Source organism: Molossus molossus, unplaced genomic scaffold, assembly GCF_014108415.1.
Source record: "Molossus molossus isolate mMolMol1 unplaced genomic scaffold, mMolMol1.p scaffold_m16_p_14, whole genome shotgun sequence".
NCBI classification, from domain to species: Eukaryota; Metazoa; Chordata; class Mammalia; order Chiroptera; family Molossidae; genus Molossus; species Molossus molossus.
The window spans coordinates 44554796-44579206 of record NW_023425349.1 but is presented as its reverse complement, the minus strand read 5'-3'; the positions used below and the strand labels follow the sequence as shown (position 1 = coordinate 44579206).

At 43.0% G+C, this 24411-nt stretch overlaps 1 protein-coding gene across 1 annotated transcript in view; it reads right to left on the bottom strand.

The window, feature by feature from the left end:
* Positions 1–17170, bottom strand: part of GNA14 (G protein subunit alpha 14) — a 157522-nt gene extending 140352 nt beyond the window's left edge. Inside the window, exon 1 of the mRNA XM_036261141.1 lies at positions 16518–17170. Within this exon, the coding sequence (XP_036117034.1) occupies positions 16518–16641 (124 nt within the window). The 5' untranslated portion in view covers positions 16642–17170. The remainder of the gene's footprint in view (positions 1–16517) is intronic.
* Between the last annotated feature and the right edge of the window lie 7241 nt (positions 17171–24411).

Below are 24411 nucleotides of genomic sequence, written 5' to 3'. Positions count from 1 at the left end.
AAGGCCTTTGTCCCTTCACTGACCTGTTTATCATCATACCCAGTCTGTATTTAGAACAGCCCAACTCAATGCTGGTGGTTGAAAATGACTTAGATAGAAGTACGCATATTATCCATATACTATGTTGTATAGATGTATACATAAATAATGACTGAAAAATTTTACCACACCCAAGGCTTCACTTTGCAAGAAAGTACTACAAAATCAGTCCTTTCTGTTTTATCAGAGGGAACCCAAAGTACAACAGAGACCACGGAATCAAAGGGGGAGGACAGGATCTTTTGTTTCATATCAGTAATTCAATTATTTCATATCTTGGTTTTGGAGCCATAGTTTGATATAAATGTGGAATAAAAGAATGAAAAATCTGTCTGAAAGCTTATAGTTCTTAGCCACAGAGTAGGATGGGGAGCACCCAATCTCTGGTATTTATGCTGTGATACTAGTAAAGCATGTAGACCCAGACACTGGCTATTGTAAAACATGCTGTGCAGTGCTCACAGAATGGTGGAGTAGAATGAAAACAGAATTCACGCAAGAGATCAAGGACATCAACATTCTTGGCTATTGGCAAGTGACAGGTCCATGAAGGTGACTCTTCCTAGCTTGGTCATGGCCTACCCAGGAGTAGAACTCAAAGATTTAACAATGCTTATGGCAGGGCATGGACACTGACCAATCAGAACAGATGCTTGTACTGGTTGGAATGGAGACGAGAAAGCTAACTGCAGAGAGAGGCATTAATCATTAGTTGCTAAGTAGAGGGAGAGCTGATGTATTCCAGATCTCTTCCAGCCTGGACGACACAGGGCACTCAGGCTAATGGCTATTTGCCAATTTACATAGGAATATTTCAACGTTTAATGCCTAGTACAGGCATGCTGATGCTCACCAGCTGATTACCAACCCTGTTGATAGCTTCTTCCCAAGCACAGAACCAAGACCATGTAGCAGTAGAGGGAAAATACTTTGTTATCTAAGGGATGATGCCTGGCCCTGTGACTTACATCACTATTCAAAGCTAAGCATCATAATAAAGGCCTCATCCTTATCCAAGGAAAACAATTAGACTCTGTGATCAGATAAAACCATAACTCTATTTCCAGCTCTCTGTGTCACAGCAAAGTCACCTCTCTGAATACCCCAATGTCAGTCCTGGTATCCACACTTACATAGACATATTGATGGGGAAATGTTTAAAAACAGCTGTTGATTCCCTGTCCCCCTCCTGTCACTGTCACTCATCTCTTTAAATGGCATTACTCCTGACCAGGTGCTCAGACCCAAAACCCAGGATCATCCTGGTTCTGTCCTTGCATGAATCCAGGCCATCTACCAATACATCCAATCAATTCACCCTCAACACACATACCAAATCTAACCAATTCAGTCAACCTCCATAATTCTGGCGCTAGCCGCAGCCACCATGACAGGTCACCTGGACGATCCCATAGCATCTTGGTCTTCCTGCTTCCACCTTATCAAATACAGTCTATTCCCTGTGCAGCAGTCCCAGTGTCCTTTTTTAAAAGACAATTAAATCATTTGCTCTCCCTTGGTCTCCTGCAGCACTTCAGTTGAAATCCAAACTCCTAGTTCTGCCACCATGCCTCTTATCATCCTCTTTCGGCTTCAACTCAACACAGTGCCTTTAGCCCTTTAGCTCCACCTGATACCCACTGAGCCTATCTCCACCTCAAGCAGTATCTCTAGCCTGGAACGCTGGGTCCCTCCCTGGTATGCTGTTTCCTGTGTCTTCATGTAGCTTGTCTCATCTCTCAACCCCATCTTCCCTCAACAGTCACCTCCTCAAACACCTCTTCTTATTGAAACCAGACTCACCAATCCCCCAGGTCTCCAGTCTCCACTCTAGCCCCTTAGTCTGCTTTATTTTTCTTCACAGTACTTGCCTAACCTAAGACCATTTTACACATCTATGAATTGTCACACGACAGTGTAAGCACTATGAGGGCAGAGGCTTTGAGTTGTTCTCTTCTGAATCCCGAGGGTTCAGAACAGGACCTGACCCACTGTAAACTCTTGGATATTTGGGAAAGGAATAATTCTTTTTTAACCCACTAAAGCATGGTCACTTTCTGAAAATCCTTCTCTGGTATGCATACATATATGGACATTATACTGCTTTTATGATTCTCAAAGGATCATTTCATTGTTGAATTCTTATCTTGGAATGCATTCTTCATGCTACTTAAGCAGGGAAGAAACAAGTAATCTCATGGTAAGCCACTTTAAGGAAACAGGGGCTTCTCATCATAGATTCTTAGAATTTCAGAGCTGAGGTTGAGTGATCATCTATTATTTTACATCAGCTCTCAAAGGTTTCCAGAGCTGTACCATCCGATATGGTAGCCACTGGCCACATGGGACCACTAAACACTTAAAATGTCGATAATCTGAATTGAAATGTGCTGTGAGTGTAAAATACATACCAGAATTCAAATATGTAATAAGAAAAAGATATCTCATTGATAAATTGTCATCAATTGTATTATCAATTATATGTTGAATGATTATATTTTGATATATGAAATCAAATCTATTATTAAAATGAATGTCACCTATTTTGTTTTATGTTATTTCAAAATGGACTTGAGACTTTGCGTTGCACATGTGGCTCACATCTGCAGCTTGCAGTCTACTTCCTTGGACAGCACTGGTTTTGGTGAGACTTGCCCAAAGCCCCACTGCCCTGTGCTGGAAGACACGGAGCACGTTCCAGACCTCTCCTCCACTCAGACTTCTTTTCACTGCGCCACCCAGCTGTGGATGCCCAACAGTACTTCTTTCCAGGGGCAGAGAGAAGGGCGGTTAGAACAAGGAATCCCTAGAAACAACCTACTGGTCAACCAAATCTCAGCTCCGCATCTAGGAGTGTGTGCCTTTGGGCAGTTCCTTTCCTTTTTTTTGTTTTTACCTCAGTTTCTCATAAAATGAAAAAAGGACATCACATACCTCAAGGATAAGATAAACAAACAGATATAGAACCCTTAGAACCATATCTGGCATATAGTCAGCATTATGAAAGTTTACCATTGTTATTATTATTAAATGTCCATCTGCTTGAAAGTAAATTGAAAGCTAGAACGTTTCTCACTAATAATAAATATGTTAGTTCAGGAGTCCTTTTCATGTCAATAGATGTTTCTATAATGAGAATTTCCAGTCAGATTACCAATTCATTTCTGTCCCTGATAAACCTGTTCTGATCCACTGAGAGTATTACACACATAGTCTCATGTTACATGAAATTCAAGCATGGTTAGAGAAGAAAGGAATATAAAGAACTCTATTTATGCCTTTTGTCACTAAGGCAAACAGCAACCAGATACTATTTCCTCAGTTGTGCTGGAGGCACACACCACACAAACACAAACAAACATACACATATAGAGTCCGTTTCTACCTGAGTGATCCAGGTAACATTTCCATGATGGCTGAATGGTTACCGTGGCAACTCAGAGCTAGAAGAAGATAGAGACTGCTGAATCCAGCCTCCTCATTTGACCAGCGAGGGGCCTTCATGATTCTGTAATTTGCCCAAGGTCACACTACAAATTAGAAGCCATACTGGGACTCGTACCAAAGATTTCTGGCAATCCGTCTACAAGGCTTTAGACAATATCCAGCTTTTTCACGTAGCTGAAAGATCAAAAGTATTCAAAGGAAAAGTAATTCACTGAACAGGCAATGCAGCAAGTGTAATAAGTAATGTTCAGAATTTTGAAAGAAAGGCAAATTTGAAATAATATTTATAATTATAGCGTTAGTAGATATCATAATATAAATCAAGGTATTCTTTGACTTTCCTTAATCATAATAAAAATTAAAAACCAAACCCATTCTGTTTTGGCCAACATGATTCTCCTCAAAGAGAAATTTGACTTTAAACAGAAATTTCAGTTGCTCAACATGAACACTTTAACTAAACAAAGGAATACACTTTTCTTGGGTAGTGAGTTTTCTGGCCATTTTTTGGTTTGCATCAAGATATAAGTCCATTGTAGACAGAATTGGTTTAATTATCCTAATGGGAAATTCCAATTGCCTTGTAAGTGCTAACTGATTTCAAATTATCCGGTGGTAATAATGGTGGGGTGTGTGTGTGTGTGTGTGCACATGCACACACAACACAGAATAAATTGGCTTCATTGGGGCTGTGCCTATTTGATTGCCACTAACTTCAGTGTCTAATCTTTTCCTAATGAGTTGGTCAAATAAACCAACGCCTCCTCCTCATATCCTTCACCTGCCTATCGCCTAATGCAGACACAAATGAAATTATTAAGGGAGAACGACTTCCTCATTGCCCTAAGTGAATGGCAACTTGAAACGGGCAGGCAAAGTTGAAGCAGTTTCCTCACGCATGAGCTACCTACAGACATTCTGCAATTCCAGAGCGACAGATACTACGGCAGACAGATGTTAAAGGGAGTGACTCAGCCAACTTTTAGATATTTTAGAACAAAAAAAAAGCATTTAAATTTAAACCCAAATTTGTGCTTTAAAGACTTGCAGATGGTGAAAATTTTAGTAGGCTTGGGGTTAGGGTTTTATATTTAATTCACCTTGTTCTTTAACTCTTCTTAAATTGCTTAATGTTTCCACTGAAAGGGAAGAAATATGTGAATAATATCAGATTAATAAGATATGTTCAAACACAGGATGTCTGGAGCAGAAGAGAGACAAGCATTAAGACAGAACCTCATATCTCTTATCTCTTGAATCTGAGATCTAAGTTTTTCTTATTTAAAGTGGCAGTAAAAGAATTAGAAATGATGGTCATGAGACAGCTAAGGGAGCTTTAAAAGTTAGAATCTCTTCTACGTAGATCAGGTAATGAAGAAACTAATTGCCACTGGAGGTTCTGTATCTCATCAATTAAAATGAGGCAATTAAAAGTTTTTTAAGTTCTGTGGTTTATCTTCCCCCCCACCCCCTTAAACCACAGAACTTATATGCATGTATGCATGAACAATAGACATGGACAACAAAGCTGGGGAGAGGGCGGGGAGGGAGGGGAAGGGGGGAATCAGTGGGGGGAAAAGGAGAAACACCTGTAACAAAAATAAATAAATTAATTTAAAGTAAAAAAAAAAATTTTTTTAAATAAAAAAGAACACACCAAAACTCACTAACTGACAGATAACCTGAATAATTCTGTATCTATTAAATAAATTTATAAGGAATAAAACTTCCAAAAAGAAAAAAAAGTTTTTAAAACAGTAAAAGTTGGAATAAAGGAATAAGTGATGCATTGAGTTGCAAGAAATTGTAGGGACTTGAAAAATTGTCCTCTTGGTCAATATTGTAAATTTCTTCTTAGTTGAGCTGAACCTTGCAAGCCCTATAGGAATACAAATACCTAAATCATACATGTAGCAATAATACTCTAAGTTAAATTTAAGAATAAGTATAGTAGCCATGAGTCAGCATTGAGTTCTGTTGATACTATTGTTATTTAAGATATTTCAATCTGCTACTAAATAATCTATTAGAGTTGTGGTAAATTTAAGAAGTATTTTATTACATTTAGAGACAGTATTTGACTATTTAAAAGAAAAGATTAATTTATAACTTTAGGTTTATGAGGTTTAGTGAAGTCTCTTAAGTGCTTAATTTTATTTGCCAGCTTTGTTACGGATTTGAAATATTTAAGGATACTCCGGTTTTTAATATGTTTTTAAAATGTTTAAAGGAAATCTCATCATTGAATTCACTGAGTTAATATATTTACTATTAAAGTAACTCCATTTAAAAGTAATCAAAGAATTCAGTAAAATGCATGGTTATTTTTGTACAAAAATTGCTAGATTTAAAAAAAAATTAAAATGAACATTAAAGGCTTAGGGAAACTAGGTTTTCTCATCGTTCAACTTTAAGGAACACAATATCAATTAAAACAAGCAGCTTCAAATGTTTGTTTGCTCACAGAAAAACCCCTATAAAATATCTGCAAACTCAGTTACAGAAAATACAAGAGAGCACGTCATATGCCACAATGTTGATGACGGTGCATTAGTGAGAGACGCAGATGCAGCATTGTCCACAAGCTGGTCAATAACATCATCACATTAGATTCCCCTCCCCATATTACATTCTGACTTCTCTTCCTTAGAACTGTGTAAGCTTTGGAAAGAACTCCCAGATATATTGCTGAGTATTAAAAAGCTAAATGCAAAACAGAATGCATAATATTTTATTAACTAGGATACCAGTTTAGCTGCTGTTAAAAAGGATCCTTCATTCCTAGTTCAGGGCTAATATGGCAGCTTCATGGAATCAGGGACACTGGCCTTTTCTACCTTGTTGCTTCTTCATCTTCAACATCCAACTTCCATCTCTTTGTAAAAGATGGTTGCTCTAGAGTCTAGCTCCTGCCACCAAAGTCAGCATCCTTCTCAAGAAGAAAAGAAAATCTCCTTTCAAGATCAAGACTCGGAAATTACCTATATTACTACAGGTTTACATTCTATGGGCTCTAACTTTAACCTAGCAGTAGGCAAGCTGAGAAACAATAGTCTTTAAGTGGTGTCCATGTGCCCCAAAACTTCTAGTATTGTAGGAGGAAAGAACTGCTATTCAGGAGACTGCTAGTGGCCTCTGCTACAAATTTGTCACTTTTTAAGTAAAAAACAAATTTTATACGTGTGTGTATATATATATATATATACACACACACATATATATATGTATAAATATATATATATGTATGTATATACACACACATAAATAAAGAGTATTCATTTTTGTGCATAGAAAATCAAAAGCTTAGGAAACAAATAAGATGCATGAAATAAATCATTAGTTCCAGAGCATGAGCCCACAGTCCAATGTCAGTATGTAATAATGTTTTCCTTAGTCCAAAAGTGAGTTTAAAAAGAACAAATAGTGAGTGAGTCATATAAGCACATTTATTGCATTTAAATGGTTATCCTCTATTAAGAATAAGCCCTTTTTACTTTTTGAAGTTAAAATACCATTTCTTTTCTGCAATAATGTTGATACTAACTGGCAATATATTTGCTCATTCGGAAATGTTTCTGAAACACCCAGGCATGACATACGATGCTGAAGATTCACTAGCTCTAAGAGTCCCTACACTCATCAGAGTTGGAGTTGGATGAGAAGATGAGGAGAAGATGGATCGTAAATACAGTATCAGAGAGTTTCAAACTAGGATAAGCACTATTTTTAAAAAGAAATGTAGCATGGGCTATGGGAATATTCTGGGGAGACCTTGAACTGGGGAGTCAGGAATATGCGGGAAGAAGGACTAGTTAAGATACATTCTGAAAATGAGTAGCAGCTGCCAGAAGACTAAGGAAGTGTGTTGTAGCCAGACGGGCTGGAAGGGGGTGGCCTGTTGAAAGTCCTAAAAGGCAGCCCCGTGGCCAGAAATGAGTGATCACAGGGAATAACAGCAGAAGGGTGGAGAATGGACTCGAGTCCATCAAAAACATTCATTTGTGTGGTAATAAATCTTGGAATCAAGGACATAAGGTCGACACGCCTTTGCACTGAAGTGTACATTTACAAGGGTGGTGGTCAGTTTCCTGAAAAAGTTGTTCTCAAATCAACAGCAAGTCTTACAGTCAGTGTTGTCTTAGCCACAATGAAATTCCACATGAAGACCCAGTGACTAAGAGAGAATGGACTAGCAACTCGCAGACTGGACTTCCAGCCTTGGTTCTACTGCCAAGTCGCTACGGACCACCAAGTCCTGTGACATCTGTCGAGTCTCTTCATTCCTCTGGATGCTCTCTGCCCCATCCAGAAAATGAAGTTTTACACTGGTGTTCCTCAAACTCTGTGGCAAGGGACCATTGTTTTAAAACTTTCCCCTCAGTGCAGACTGATACTTTTATGAAATACCATACAAATGCCTTCCGATGGCACAGCAGTGTTAAACTGCTATACGTTTCTAGATGCTCACTCTCATTTTCTGTGCTTATCTTGTGTGAACAGACTGGCCATGATGCACCGTGACTGGCACTGACTTAGACCACTCTGTAGATTAGACGATGATTCTGAAAATGATTTACCTCCTTCTTTTATTTGATTTTGTTCAGTAATATAATTAGCTTTTATTCTCCAATCACCTAGTAGCTGAGCGGGAGAAACAAAAATTCTGGGAACAAGTTATCTGAAAAGAAAGGCAGATTTGAGAGAGTATTGGCAGAGCTAATCCATTTGTCGGTCACCGGCAACTAACGATACAGAAGACACCTTTCAGGCAGAATAATAAAGCATAAGTGTTCTCGTTTTTCTCATTCATTAAGAAAGTAAACAACACAAAAATTTAGCAGTTACTTTAAAAAAAACCTTGGTAACCAGGAATTATACCCTTTGGATGGAAATACCAGCTAACATTTCACGGAGAGTGAATTTTTCAAGAGAAGACTGATGTATGGGAGCTCTTATCAGAATATGCCTCCTCCGCACCACTCAGTTCGAGATAGAAAGATAACTACTTAATGGTTATTTAGCCACAAAGCCATTGCAATTTCAGGAGCACAACTTTTTGAGTGGAGCATCAAAGTGCTAGAGCGCATGCAAATGTGACCACTTACAGCTTTTGCAAGGACTCTGGCCACAGTAAACTGTACATACGTGCTTGCTCTTCCTCTTTGCCCACCAATTTGGGGACAAAGTTTAAAGACTACCCAACTCAAACTCTGAAAGCCCTTCATCAAGTCGATGAAGGAGAGAGTGCTTCAACTTCAAGCAGCAGAGCATCCCCTCGGCAGGTCCGCCTCCTGCATAACCTCCGGAAGATAAGGATGTCTGCCTTAGACCCTAGGGTGACCATCAGAGGCTGTCCAGTCTGGAGCTCCAGGCCTAAGTCATCAGACAGAGGTTCTCAACCTCAGCATGTCAGGATCACCTGCCAGGTTGCTCATCCAGATTGCTGGCTCCCTCCAGAATCTCCAACTGGAGGCTCAAGAGTTTGCATCTCTAACAAGTCGCTGAGAGATGCTGATGCTACTGGTCTTAGAAACACACTGGGAGAACCATTGGTCTAAAACATCTGATGATAGAATGGGGAAGACTTCAGCAGTCACCTAATCCAAACCTCTCATTTTAAAAGTGAGGACCCTGGGGCTCAAAGGAAATATCTTGCCCACTGTCCTATATCCAGTACTCAGAGGCTCCCCACAATCACACACCAAAAAAAGAAAATCATGTCTCCAGAGCCTTAATACACTGTTCACCTCCTACCCACATGTCCTTCTGGGGACTACATGCTAGTTCCATCAGTGATGTGGTGATGGCAAGTAGGTGTCCTAAGCCCAGACGAGGGGTAGGCAGCATGATGGGAACTACCCCTTGCCTAGATTTTAAACCCAGAGAACATGTTCTCACCACCACGCCACGCTGCATCTCCCCAGCTTCCTGACAGCACAATCACATGGCCTGAGATTTTGAAACATGACATAAAGATGCAGGAGATGGTCGCAGTATTTGCAGCACTGCTGTGGAGGTAAGCGTCCAGCGCAGGCTCAGGGACTATGGGAGTGGCAGAGTGACTGGCTGTGTGCTGGGGTCTGATCTGCTACCAGTGTCAAGACTCCCTTGGATCCTGCCCTCTGGCTGAGCCTGCTCGGCAATTCCCATCGATTCTGTGTACTTCCTGCTTCCTCCCCAATAAATTATTCTTCTGCTTAAATGGTCTGCAACCAAGAACCCTGGCCAACACGAGAGCCCATTAATTTCCTCATCAGCAGAGAGCCAACTGCTCATAATGAAAGGTAGGGCTCCTGCAGAGACTTCTGCCTCTAGACCTCTTAGATTTCCACTGATGCACTTCCATTCCTTCAACGGTGTTTGCAGCAGGCTACTTATTCACAGGGAGCCCTGCCCCAGGCCGCCAGTGATGCGTGTCCCTTGGCCAGAAGTGATTGATGCAGGAGTTCACCCCAATCCACAGCAGACCCTGGGCTCTCACAGGGGCAAGGAAGGCCCAGACGGCCCTCAAGCTTGGGAGAGTGGAGCCACTCCATGCTGATGGCTGTGCCCGCGCTGCCCTGGCACTTGCTCTTTCCCAGTCTATATTCCTCAATTCCCTTCATCTCATGAGACGCCCTGGTGAGAATCCATCCAATAAAGTCTTTTTTTTTAGTCTGAATTTCAACCTCTGTCTTTAGTAACATAATAGCTTTTTGACACTGACTCACTGAAAACCTCTCTCTCCAGCTACCTCTCTCCCTGCAACCCCATACCTGGGAGTTCGTACAGGGAAAGCTCTTCTCTTGTGACTCAGGTATCATGGGAAGTGAGAAAAGAAAAGGTCCTATAGACTAGAAGGCATCTTTAAAAAAGAAAAAGAACATCGTGAGGTTTAAGAGATGTTTTTATATGGCTCTAGCAAACACACTGTCAGATTTTTCCATTTCAGATCTGCTCACAGCCTCAAAACTTCCATCCTCTACCTCCCTGCTCTAGAATGTGGTCCTTCAGGCACTTAGCTACAGGTGATTGATCTGAATTAGTGGACGTGGTATCTTTGTTTCAAGGGGCTTAATAAGCATATTAAAAGCAAAGGTGCAGTTCTCTACTGAAAGAACCAAGGTCCTGTAGAGAAACAGCTCATTCCCGGACCGGGAAGGGTGGTATAAGGTGAGCCTGGAGTTATTTCTGAAAGTAAGAAAGTGCTCAGAGAAATGATGGGGGCACATCACAACAACATAGAAATCAGCTTGAAGGGGATCTCATGGTGCAAACAGGGTACAGTTTGGGCACCATAATTATTAAATACGGTAATGAAGTAAAGACCATTGGTTTAAAAAACAAAATCCTAGGGATTAATGAGTTTGTGTGGGTAATAAACAAACACATAAATAGGGCAAAGGGAAGGTTGTTACAGTAGAATGTCCAGTGCCAACTGGTAAATGTGGAGATAGTGCTGGAGTTGGGAAATTATCATTTTGTAGCCATCAAGTTATAGATTGGATCAGGAATCAGTATCAATACAAAATCCAGAGGGATATTTTGATGAGAAGCAGAATATTTGCAGGGTCTTAGAAAATATCTTCCTGCCCTGGCCAGTTTCGCTCAGCAGTTAGAGCATCAACCTGCAGACCAATGAGTTGTGAGTTAGATCCTGGTCAAGGGCACGTACCTTGGTTGTGGTTCATGCCCGGCCCTGGTCAGGGGCCCTGGTCAGGGTCGTGCAGGAGGCAACCAATCAATGTGTCCCTCTCTTGTCAATGTTTCTCTCTACCTCCCTCCCTCCCTCCCACTCTATCTGAAGATAAACAGAAAAAATATCTTTGGGTGAGGATTAAAAGAAAATATCTTCCCACAAAATTGTTAGACAGTGGGGAAAACAAGCAGGTGATCAAACTTAATATCATCAATGAGTGACAGATAGACATGGGGTGACCCCCTGGGAAGGACACATATCACCCACCCAGAGTTCCAGCCAAGAACATACTGTTGGAGTCTCTAATCATAGGAAAATCATCAGACAAACCTCAAATGAGGAGCATTCTATTAAAAAGGGAGAAGGTTTCCACTCGATGTGTCCCTTCACATCGATGTTTCCCTCTCTCTCTCTTCCTCTCTCTCCCTCCCACTCTATCTGTACAAAAAAAAAAGGAAAAATGTCCTCGGGTGAGGATTAAAAAAAAAAAGGAAAAGGTTTAACTAAAGAAAAAAAAGGAGGGTGGTGGGGAGAAAACTATATTCTTCAAAAATGTAGTGAAGAAACAGTGAGGACCTGTGGAAATGTTTCAGATTAAAAGAAACTAAAATACATAAATATATATAAACTGATACATATAGGTTACCCTCAAACATTTCATAAAAACTCAAGGGAACACACAATTGAGGAAGAAAATAAGGTAAAATTTCAATAATAGGTCAATTGGGAAAAAGTATCCCTATGGGTTTCTTTTGTACCATTCTTATTCTTAAAATTGTCTCCAAATTAAAAAATATGTTTTAATGATTTGAGGGGAGGAGACTGACTAGAGGGACACAGGGAAGGTTTGGAGATGATGGAAATGTTCTATATCATGATTATGCTAATGCTCACACAACTGTCACATTTGTCAAAACACGTCAAATTGCACACTTAAAATTGGTGACTTTTATTGTATTAAATCATACCTCAATGCACCTTATTTGAAAAGGTACAAAGGGTAAAACTCCATTAACTGAAAGACTGTGTATTTGTTTGAAGGCAGAAAGAAGAGAGAAGTCTGACATTTGTCTTACCAGAGGCTCTGGGGACTACTGTGTCATGGGTGTAAGCAGGCTCTCTGGTGAGGTTGGTTTATTCCAGCCAAGATGGGCTTAAGCCACAGATAAAGTCTCATGGTCTCCCTTTCTGAAGCATATGGCAAAACAACTAAGCATTTTTACATTACTTCGCAGTGAACATAATAGTCACATAAATGGTTAAGATAAAACACCAAAACCTAATGAAATCTGCCCCTGAGGGGTCCTTCACATTATCCCAGATCCTGAGAACACCACTTACTGTCCTCAAAGTGTCCCTTGGTAGGCAGGGAGACGTTTGTGAGTGTCCTGAACAAGCTGTGCAGGTGGGTGGGTGGCATCAGCACCCTCCCCTCCCCTCCCTTCCCCAACTTTCAAGGCCCTCCTCAGAGGACCCCTCCCTCCCCCTTCACACCTGGTAGTCTCTCTCAAGCCTTTATGACCACCTTCCTCTTAACAGTTACCTGTGGGAAAACAACTCCAACTCAACTTGGAAATGATCCTCAGCTCGAGCACCATGCCCGGCACTTTGGAAAAGCACTGAAACTAAGCCAAGAGGAAGGAAGGTGGGCACACTTACTATTTCCTTCCTCTTCCTCTTCCTCTTCCTCTTCACAGAGCCAGAATATTCTGCCACCTGCTGAGAAACCCTTACTGTGTACACCATCTCCCCTAAGACATGTCCAGCCGAGAAAGGCGGCGGCTCTAAAACGGGATTCTGTCATAGCCAACGCAACAAAACTTCCTGGGACCCCTATTTCAACCATGGTGCGAGGAGGAAGAGACCTGCCTGCAATGAGCTGAAGGCTCAGACACATAGTAAGGGGGGCTCAGAGCAAGACCTCTCTGTCAAAGGACTCCCAGGACTGTTTAGACAGACTGCTATGCTATCTACACCCGATCAACTAAAATGGAAAGGGACACCGACTCGGCGCTTAAAAATGCAAAGGAGCAATGACAGCGGATGCTTACCAGGTGCTCACGCCGGACAAAGCCGAGAGAAGTTAGTCCACAGCTAAGAAAGGGGAGCCAGGGTCTGAACACAAGCAGTGTGGCCTCCGAACCTCCACTTTCAACTCCTATACTGACACAAGTTCAATTCCAATTCCCCAGTGAACGCTCCTTCCAGGCGGTTCCAACGTGAGGTCTGCACCCAAAATTAAGACTCAACCCGATGAACAACTCTTCAGTAAGCCTCACTTAATACTAAGAGTCAACAAAAGATCACATTTCTCCCCATTGAATTTCTATGGTCCAGACACTTCCCTCTTACACTGCCGAGTACTCATCGGGGTGCTTATCAGAACTCCTTTTCGCCCTACTTTCATCTGAGGAACTGACAAGGATTTTATGTTCTTTCTACTAAAGTCGAGCATCTTTATTTCCGACCTCCTTCCTCTGAGAGAGCATCTCGCTGACATCTTGCAATTACTAGGCCTAACCAGACAACAGCTTTTATCTTTCCTCCGGACACTGACCCACACTTCTATTAAACACAAACAGGATATGGACCAAACCATCAGATGCACTTCAGAGACATCCTCTGATCGTGGTGCACAAGCAGGCCTTCTTGTGGATGAGTTGGTGGCTGTGCAGGTCAGTCCATGCTCCAGGCAGGATCCTAAACTCCCAAAGTGGGGCTTTCACCTGAGGCATCTGAGCAGTAGATCATCTAAACCTCACACTCCAGACTCGGGTGGATGGACTTTGCACTGGAACTGCCTGACTTCAGACAAAACAGCAGAGCCTCTTCCCTGCCTTCTGTATTTTTTGAGTCATTGATTCTGCCTTTACTTTGAGAGAAAAAATGGAAGTGTGCCCTACTCCCTTAAAGACTGAAAGAAATCAGAATTTTGAAGTCCATCTTTTGGGGGTTCTAGACAGCTCCACGTGGTTTGAAAACTATTTCTAGCAGTTTCTGAGTGACTGGCCCTGACTCAAGGAGGTAGTCACAGCTGGGCCTAATGAAAATGGGGGTCCTGCCCTGGCCGGTTTGGCTCAGCGGTTAGAGCGTCGGCCTGCGGTCCGGAGAGACCCGGGTTCGGTTCCCGCTAAGGGCATGTACCTCGGTTGCAGTTTGTCCCCGGCCCTGGTTGGTCGTGCGGGTGGCAGCCACTCGATGTGTTCCTTTCACATCGATGTTTCCCTCTCTCTCTCTCTTCCTCTCTCTCCTTCCCACTCTATCTGTGCAAAAAAATGGAAAAATGTCCTCAGGTGAGGATTAAAAAAAAAAGAAAATGGGGGTCCTGGGAGGTCAGGCAGTCCTGTCTCGAGGGGACAGGAACAGGGTTGGGGCAAGGGCCTGGGGAGATGAAGGATTCTAGTCACCAGGATTAAATTTGACTTCCAGGGTAAACAATTTATCTGCAAACATTCCTCCCCTGGTTTGAGTGTAAATGCAAGCATTTTACTTCAAACAATTAGGCTTACTGCCGACACAGGAGAGTGCTTCGTTTTTCATACAAAGAGCCAGCGTTTGCCAAGCTGCTAGTATAGTCCAGCCATTGTACTTCATACACTGACAAATCAAAATATATCCAAATGGAAGAGGGTTCAGTCCGTCCTTGACAAGAAAAAGTATGCAGCTAAGCCAGCCTGCCCCTATCATCTCTGGGGCCTGGGGCCAGAGTACAAATGGAGGCCTTCATAATTACTACGTTAAAGTGCTAAGCAGGCTAGCAAACTGTCACATAATTCTCCACCCTTGACAAATCTGGCTTTACAACCACCTGGAGTCCAGGTACAATTTAGTATTCTCAGAGCCCTGCAGAGTTCCAGGCCAGACTTGAAAAAGCAGCGCTGGCCAATGATCAGATACCTTTCCTCCCCACCCAGGCTCCATCTCTCCCCAGGGAAGCCTCTGGGGCATACCTGGGGACCCTCAGCTCCCATTTGCAAGCTCTTCCACAACCCCTCACAGCTGCCCCTTTGGGCACCCCTCAAGGATGGAGTCTGCTAGCAAAGTCCCTGAAAGCAAGCTTGGGGAATTTGGGCAGGGAATTCCACCCATGCCTGGGGCCTGAAGGTCAGCAAGGACTCTGGGTGGGTAGCCCACTTCACCTGCAGACACTTAGCTCAGTGGGAAGGGACACTGGGGAAGGTCAGATCCTGCCCGGGTAAGCATGGGAAACACATGTAAGGGCTTTTCATGCCCAGGTCCAGGGCAGCACTGACTAAAAGCCTTCTCTATTTTATTTTAAGCAGATCAACTTTTCTTTCCTTAACACTTTCTGGGAGAGAGACTCCTTGTATCAAAGTCAAACAAAACAAAACAAAACAAAACCAGGTATAAGAAAAAAACAAATAAACAAACAAACAAAAAGAACAGGTATAAGAGAGAATTCCTGTCTGGAAGGAATGAAAGAAAAGTTGAAACCTCCAAAGCTGCTCTAGAGCGATTCCACAGTTGATATGCTGGTCTGAAAGAAAGACAAGGTAAATTTTCCTTAAACAGCTAACGGATTGAACGGTGTTCTAGAAAGTCAGAAAGGTGGGGTCCTTGTCCTAGGGCATAAATCAGGCAAACCTTAAACGTTTCTTTGTTTTTGAAAAAGTGCCCTATCTAGAGCAGGGAGATCAAAAGAACCAGATGAAGAACTAGCCCAAGCACCTGAGACCACAAAGTCAAAACCCTAGGAACCACCTCCTTGAGTCAAATGGGCAAGGGAGTTTTGGGCACGCAGACTGAGGGTGTCATAGTGCCAGGAGTGGCCAGGACCTGGGCTTCACCCCCACGGTTGACCTGGTTTCTGCTTCACCTTTTCTTGGTCAAGTTCGCCAACTTTCTGGGTCTCCATTTTTAATTCTCTAAAATGGAGATATTACCAGCCTGCATCACTTGGCCGTGATGCCCATGAGAACTTAGCACAGGCTGGCACTTGGTAAGCGCCCAGTCAACGGTATTTACTTAGAACTGAGAGAGCAGGTGCCCGAGCTACAGCTGAACCCAAGTTGTGGATCAAGCAGTTCCCCACCACCCACCGACCGAACATCCAAGATGGGGTTCTGCAGAATATGTGTGCGCTGGGGGAGGGGGATTGGGGAGGTCGAGGCTTTAGGGACAGAGGTAAACCAGAAGAGCTGGAGAAAGGCACACATAGGTCAAGTGTTCCGTCTCAACCCTGTTTTGGGGTAGTCAGTTGGAGATGCAAAGGAGAGGCGTCTAAAATATCTGTAAGTCCCCAGGATGGGAGGAAGCCTCATTGCACCCTGCTCGGCTCGAAGTCGGGCGGGGATCCGGGACAGGGAAGCGGCAGGAGGAAGGTGTCACTCACCCAGCAGCAGTAGCTTGAGCTCCCGGCGCGCGTCCTTCTTGTCCCGGCGAAGCTGCCGCTCGATCTCTGCGCTGATGCGCTGCGACTCCTTCTCCTCCGCCGACAGGCAGCAGCAGCCGGCCATGGTGCACGCAGCCACCGACGGGGCGAAGCGGTCCGGAGCGCCCCGATCCTCCGCCCCGCGGCTCGCTGGGCCGACCCGAGACGGGCGCCCGAGTTCGGAGAGAAAAGGCGGGGACCGACTTGAGTTTCGGAATAAGAAGCCTGGACCTCCGGGGTTCAATCCCTCCACGCGTGTGGGCTCCGAGGCGGAGGTGAGTCCCGAGCACTGGGACTGAGCAAGCGCCTGGGATCTGCGCTTACGCAGCCCCCCTCGCTCCGGAGAGAAGAAAGCGAGCAGAGCTCAGTTGGGAGCTTTGCCGGCCCCCCGGAAAATGCGCGCCCCTTTGCACGGAACCGGACACCCAGTCAGGGGGCGCAGACTGCACGTAAAAGTTGGGACGTCGGTGCCCGGAGGAGGGTGGACTCTCCCAGGCCTCGGGGTATCCCAGGCAGGCTTCAGGCGCGGCGTCGGTTAGAGGCAAGAGCCCTGGCTGGCCCCGGCCTGCAGAGTTCGGAAAACCTCAGCAGTGACCGCAGACTAAGACCAAGTGTGTTGCTGGAGCTTATGGTCTACGTGCCAGAGGAGGAGGAGCGTCTCGAACCTGCAACCCTGGCGTCTGCCGGAGTTGGCCTTGGGGCACGCCAAGCCGGTGGCGTCCGTGGGCAAAGGGAGCGACCCGGGAGCTGGGATGCGGAGCCGGGGGCCTAGAGTAATCGGGAGCAGCCCCCACACCTGCCTCCCTGGCTGTGACGTCCTGGCGTGGGGAGGGCCGCCTGCTGAGGTTGCTGTGACCAGTGCGCTCTGGCCGCCGGGTCCTGCTCCCTGCCCAGATCCGGGTTCCGACAGGTGAGGGAGTTTCACCAACTCCCAACCTCAACTCCTCCCAGCTGCAAGAGGAGTGGAGGAAGCCAAGCGTCCGCCGCGGGACACAGCGTGTCAGGGACGAGGCTGCTACCCTGACCTGACGTGGAGGCTCGAACACCAGCCTCACCACACCACACCACACGCCCTGGTTTCCTAAACCGGCTCCTTCAGCTTCCCGGATGCCCTAGCCCCGCTCGGGCTTGGTCAGAGCCCTTGATCAGCTTGGCCGCCTGCCTGCAAGGTGCGGCCAGTCCTGAGCCCTCTGGCGCGGCGCTCAGAGAAGCAGTTGCCACTGGCTTCAGTTAAATAAGAGCAATCCGAGAGCGGAGAGTAAATATCCTCCCAGCCCCTTCCTACACCACCGGACGAGGAGGGCTGGGGATGGGGGGGGGGGGGGGATGGAAAACAGCTGGCTACTTTGCATTTTATATCGGGAAAGACTCCTACTTTGTAGAGAGAGCAGTTTCCAGCAACACCTGGCATGTTCCCTGCCCCAGCCCTGAAGCCTGACAGCGCCTGGCAAAGGTGTTTCCGCACAGCCACGTTGGCGCGGCTCCTGGAACGTCTGCAGCATGTTTGAGCTGTACTGATAACATCTTAAAAATTGAAAAGCACCTTTTTGTACTCAAATGGCACTATAGAATGCAGATTACAATATCTGATTTTGTCTTCTGTGTAGATTTTGAGGCAGAGCGCAGAGGTTCATGGGAAAAGCAGAGAAGGGAAGGTGGAGGGAGGGGATCCTGTTGTCCACAGCAATGAATGTTTTTTCCTTCTCTTTTTCAAGTCAGCATATGCCGTTCAAACCACTTCATGGCCTTAGGTAATTAGCTAATGCTTCCTCTGTTATGAGCAAGCGGCACTACCTTTCATATGAGTAGCATACATTTAATCAATTCAAACCGAGAAGCATGTAACCAAGAAGCATATTGAGTGGAGAAAGAGGTATGTGTCATTATGTAAAGAACTTGGCATTATGATGCTATCTGGCTGCAGGTCCTATTTATTTTACAATTTAGAGAATGTTGACAAATCAGGTATTAAAACTGAATGTGCGTTATTAAATGCATGACTTGATTTTCACCTCCTTGCAGGCATGAATCGACAGTAACAGTGACCCCTACAGGAAAACGCCTGGACCTTTCCCATTTGGTCCTTGGCCATTTAGTCATACCTTTCTCCCTTAACTACAGATTCATTTACATTTTGAGAAAAAGATCTCTTATTTCCTCAAACTAATAGTTGCATCATAATTATTAGTATCTTTAAATAATTAAAATAGGGCAAATTTGAACTCCACATTATTTGGAATAACTGGTCCAAAGCTGCTAAGATTTAAAAACAGATATGAAACATATTGCTTATGGTAAATCCATGAAACTTTCCTGGACCGATCAACCTAGTAGTATGTATCAGAAGCCTTAAATGTGTCCATCCCTTTTGACCAAACTGTTATTTCTCCCTTTAATAAATAATAAAAGAACCCTGGCCTTCTGTGGACAGAAGGGTTTAGGGTTCAATTCTCGGTCAAGGATACTACCTGGGTTGCAGGTTTGATCCTGGGCCAGATCGTGGTGCATGTGGGAGGCAACCAATGATGTGTCTCTCTCATATCGATGTTTCTCTCTCTCTCTCCTTCCCTTCCACTTTATCTAAAAATCAATGAAAAAATATCCTCAGGTGAGGATTAACAAAAAATAAATAGAGAAAAACCATGATTTAGGTGCAAAGTTTTTATTTCTAATAACAACAACAATAATGCAAAACAATTTAAATGCCCAACTACAAGGAATAGTCAAATACATTACGGTATACCCATACAATGAGATATTATATAGTCACTGACTGTGAATATGTGAGTGAAAATTTGTAAATAACAATGAAAGATTTGGGGGCATACCTCAAACTGTATTTAGGGAAAAAGGCACAATACAAAAATATAAACAGCATGATACAAATTATGTTATGGAAACACACACATTTTTATGAGACTAGAGGTATATATACTAACAAGATAAGTTGCTCTGAGTCATAGCTTTATGGTTGGTTTTAATTCCCTGATACAAAATTATTCGGGGCAGCTCTATTAAAGTCATATGAGCCCCACTTCCCTCAACTGTAAAATGAGAGGGATGAACCAGATTAAGCTCAAAGGGATCTCCCAACTGTAACATTCCATTCTTTCTTTGATGATTTTTCACACTTATATGATAGTATTTAAAATAATCATAAACCTGTTATTGAGCATCGGTAGCTAGTGAGAACTATAAAACTAGGATATCACAAGTCAATTATTTTTATACTACTATTTTTTATTCGTGTCTCTAATTTTCTTATTTTCAGGATCTGGAGGCAGGATGAAAATAATTTTAAGTTATTAATTCATTTGCAACATCTTACCAGGAAGAAGTAGTTTTGAAAAAGGTCTTAGTGAAAGAAAATGTTTGTTTTCCTAGGTTATTCCCAAAGTGCTACAATTCCATTTCATTCATCTTGGAGATCAGAGCACAGCCTGGACATGTGTTTCAGATCCCTGCCAAGTGCCGGGCCACAAAGGTGAACTAATTGTCCGATACTCCTCTGAATGCCCTTTGAGTCCCTGCCAGGCCCTGTATGAGGCACTGGGGATTTAGATAGTAAGACCTTCTAGTCTCTCATCTAGTAGAAAGAAGTAAGACTGAGACCCTGAAATCTGAACCCACCCTTCTTGCTTCCTCCCAGAGAACAGACAGCGAGAGCTCCAAGTCACCTGGGTGGCCCTCCACAGCCTACCTGTGTGCACAAGGGGCCCTTCAGCTGAGCCTCATTTCCTGTCACTCTGCTGCAACTTGAGACAAATGTAACTACCTGTTCTCCCCCTCTCTGTATCTTGGCATTTACTGTTCCCTCTTCCAAGAATGCCATCTCTCACCTCAGGCAAAGTTAGTTAGGTACTTTCTTTCCCAAACACATCTCTGAGAAACCATCTCCACCCCTTGTCAGTTACACCCATCTTTCTCTGCTGCCTGAGCACTTTCTGTGTTCCTCTCTCTAACTTCTCGCTGTCTCGCCCGTCTGTTTCCTCGCCTGAGCCATTGCTTACTCACAGCTGGAGACATTTTTTCTTGGTTATCCTGATATTCCTAAATTAATAAAATGTAATTGACTGAACAAAATTGAAAACAAGAAGAATTAGCCAGAGATAAGAGAAAGAAACTAGAAGAGAGAAAAGGAGGTTCTCGTGGTGGAAAAGAATGAAAAACCAAGTTCACAACAAATCAGTGCATGATTTAGGAAAGACTTGTGTCCCCAGTTTGCCCCCTTAGAGGAAGTGATTGCCCTGTTTCTAACTCAGAACTCCCCAAAAATGTGCAAGTAGAGGGCTGGAAAGATGCTGTTCTCTTTGACAAATGTACCATCTTAGAACTTTAACAAGTCACACAAGGTAAAAATATGACCTTGAACTTTACAAAGCTAAACTGGTAGTAATACTAAGGCACCTATGCTTCTCTGTGGCAGTGGTTTTCAATTGCAGTTGGGACTCATTCCTGGGTTGTGACAATCTTTTTTTTTTTTTTTTTTGAAAGAATAGAATAGAAATAGAAAATATCAAAGTGTGCTGCATGTGTTATTGTTTCATGAAACTTTTGTTTTGGTTGTATACATGAGTATCAAGTCTTAAGCAGATCAATCATTGTTGGAGATTTGCTTATCTTTATCCCAAGTAGGTTAGACTAAATGATTCTCAATTTTCTAATCCATTTTTCTAAAAACCAACACGTTCCCAATTTTTCGTTCAAAGTTCTCGGCTTATTGTGTTCTCTATAATGTTTTGAGTCCTTTTCCCCTGTCACCACTCCCAGCCGTTCTCCACCCAGTCATCTCTGGTTTGGGATGAGTGTAGTAAGTTAGAGACATCTGTCTATTGTCTGCCTATTGTGGACTTTGGATGAGTTGACAGAGTAGTGATGGATGTTTAGATGAATGGGTAATAATTGTAGCTGGTGGATACATGAATCTATTTTTCTAGGGCAGTCAACATCTTAACATGTTGCTTCAAAATGTTCTCTGCCTGAAGACCAGAAACTGTCTATTGTATAACTTCTACTGAAAAGACTAGAATTACATAACATCTAGGTCAATGGCAGACCACATACATGATGGTGGTCCCATAAGATTATAATGGAGCTGAATCTCCTCTAAGAAATGGAAGGATATGTGGTTCTGGAGGAATTTATTTCTCTGACGAGAGCAACATATGGGGCTGGGCACTAGATGCCCTCTCACTCACGGCACCTCAATTCTGAGTGCACAGATTGCATCCCCATCAGCCACTGACCTGTTTCGGCACAGGGGAGCCTGTCTCCCAGCCCTACATATGCAGAAGGCACTGCAGCCCTCCCAGATCTAGCCTGATGGTCTTCAGAGGACATTGCTGTAAATGCTCTGATTCGGACCTGAGAGCCTCATCAAGCACGCAGGTCCACAGAAGCTACCTGAACAAGTGTCAAGGGCCACTGCCACTTTAATAAAAGCTTTTTGTGGTAGTGTGGAGCCAGCCTGTCTCTGTACTTTGGACATATGTTCAGGTTGTAATGATGTAAAATATCGATGTTTTATTTCTTCCATCAATTCAATGCCAAAGAGAGCCCTTTGTGCCAGACAGGGTCATTGGACCCAAAACCAAATTTCCAGAGTCAAAATGTTGAGTCCTCAGTTCTACACCCTCTTCATGTTAAAACACCCTCTTTTTTAAAAAAAAAATGAATTCCGCAAAGTTCCTTAATCTTACCACTGCTCCAGCATGCAACAGCCAAAACCACATGGCCATGACAATCCCTTGTTTCCTTATCTCTCCAGCTTTGTTTCTGATTTCTACTGATCCTCGAGCCGCCTCTCATTCCCTCCTGACAGTCACTGTCATGATGATCTGTGCTGTACCCAGCCAGTTTCTCCTCGACATTCCCAGTCATTCCAGCACTGACAGCTTCCATGTTCTAGTTCTCACCCTGTCGGAGGGAAGAGAGGGAGGGTTGTGGGCAGTGTGCAGAGTCTTCGGTCATGTACAGTGATGTCTAGGTCTTTACCTTCCCTCACCACTCCCTCACGGACTCACCCAGAGCAACTTCCCGCCCTGTAGCTCCATGCATGGTGAGTGCCCTGCACAGGTGAACCATTTTGTATCTTTTATACCATAATTTTTACTGTACCTTTCATATGTTTAGATACATAAACTCTTACCATCGTGTTACAATTGCCTACAGTTTTCGGTACAGTAACATGCTGTCTGGGTTTGTATGGCCTAGGTGTGCAGTCGGCTACATGATCCAGGTTTGTGGACGTGCACTCTGTGACATTCACGACAAAACTGCCTAACGACACGTTTCTTGGAATGTGTCCCAGCCGTAGGAGACACACGGCTGTAGAGACGACCAGGTCCGCCTTCAGACGCACGTGACTGTGAGTGGGCAGGAATAGCTATTGTTTGTTTTTAAATCTGAATTTTCATGGGAATCACATGTCTCAAGGACTTAAGGAGTCAAAATATTTGGGATAGGAAGTTTGGAGATTTTTATTTTGCTTGTTTTCTTTTCCTTTTTTTGGTAAGTCCCCCTCTCCACTTATACCACGCTCCTCCTGAATGAGCCAGTGTTAACAACTTAGTATGTGTTCCTTATTTTCTATGCTCTTATCATGATACACAAGCATGAAAAAAAGCTCATCAACATATATAATAAACATACACAGCGGGAGTTTGTCATCATTAGTTTAAAAATGAAATGATATTACATGAACTCTATATTTCCTTTCCCCTCCAGCAATACCTTATGGGAATCAGACTAAACCAGTCACCTCGGATTCAGTCTTTCATCTATTCATACAGAGTATTTCATGATGTAAAAGGACCATATTTTATTCAGGATTTTCCCTTTGAGGTGCATTCATCATTATTTCCAACGTTTGACCACTAAAAATAAAGCTGCAATAACATCTCCATTTATGAATTCACATGCACTGGTGCCTTTATTTCTACAGGACAGATTTCCAGGGGGGTGGGGGGAGTTGAAGGCTGCTTAATGGAAAGATATATACATGTTTCTTTTGAATAGATGTGGCCAGATTTCTATTTAAAAAGGCGACAATAATTCACATTTCCACCAAAAATATGAATAGCCACATCCCTACCAACAATGAATATCACTCATTAATTTTTGGCAGCTTGAAAGGATACAAACAATATTAAAGTGTTGCTTTACTTTTGAGTCTTGCTGACAGCTCATGCATTTGTACATTTCTTCATAGCATGTGAGCATTTGTACTTGTCACCCTGCAAATTGTCTATTTACATCCTTTGCTCATTTTTAAAAATTAGGTCATTTGTCTTTTTCTTGACAATCTGTAAGAGCTCTTCAATATTACATATCAACTTTGTCATCTGAATTACAAACTTTCAAATATATTTTTTGTCCTTTACAATTTTTAATGGACTCTTTTGCCATAGACAGTATTTTATTTTTACATATCCAAATTTCTTACACAGCTTCCAGAGTTCCAGTCTTTGGAGGATGGTCTCCCCATTTCTAGATTGCTCTTGCAAGCACTTTTATTACTTTGTTTTTAACATTTAAATATTTAATCCATCTGGTGTCTATTTTTGTAAAATGTGTAAGATAGGAGACTAATTTTATTTTCTTCCAGATGGATAGCCAGTTGCACCAACATCATTCATTTATTGAACATTCCATCCTTTCTCTCATGAATTGAAGTTCAATCTTTGTCATGTATTACAGTCTCATGTTGACTGAAATCCATTTCTCTGAGTCTATACTATACTGTTCCACTGAGCTATTTATTCTTATATCAATATTATCTTGATTTGATTATGGGTGCTCTGTAGAATATGTTGATATTAATGAGACATCACCTGTCAGTGTTATCAAACTCTTC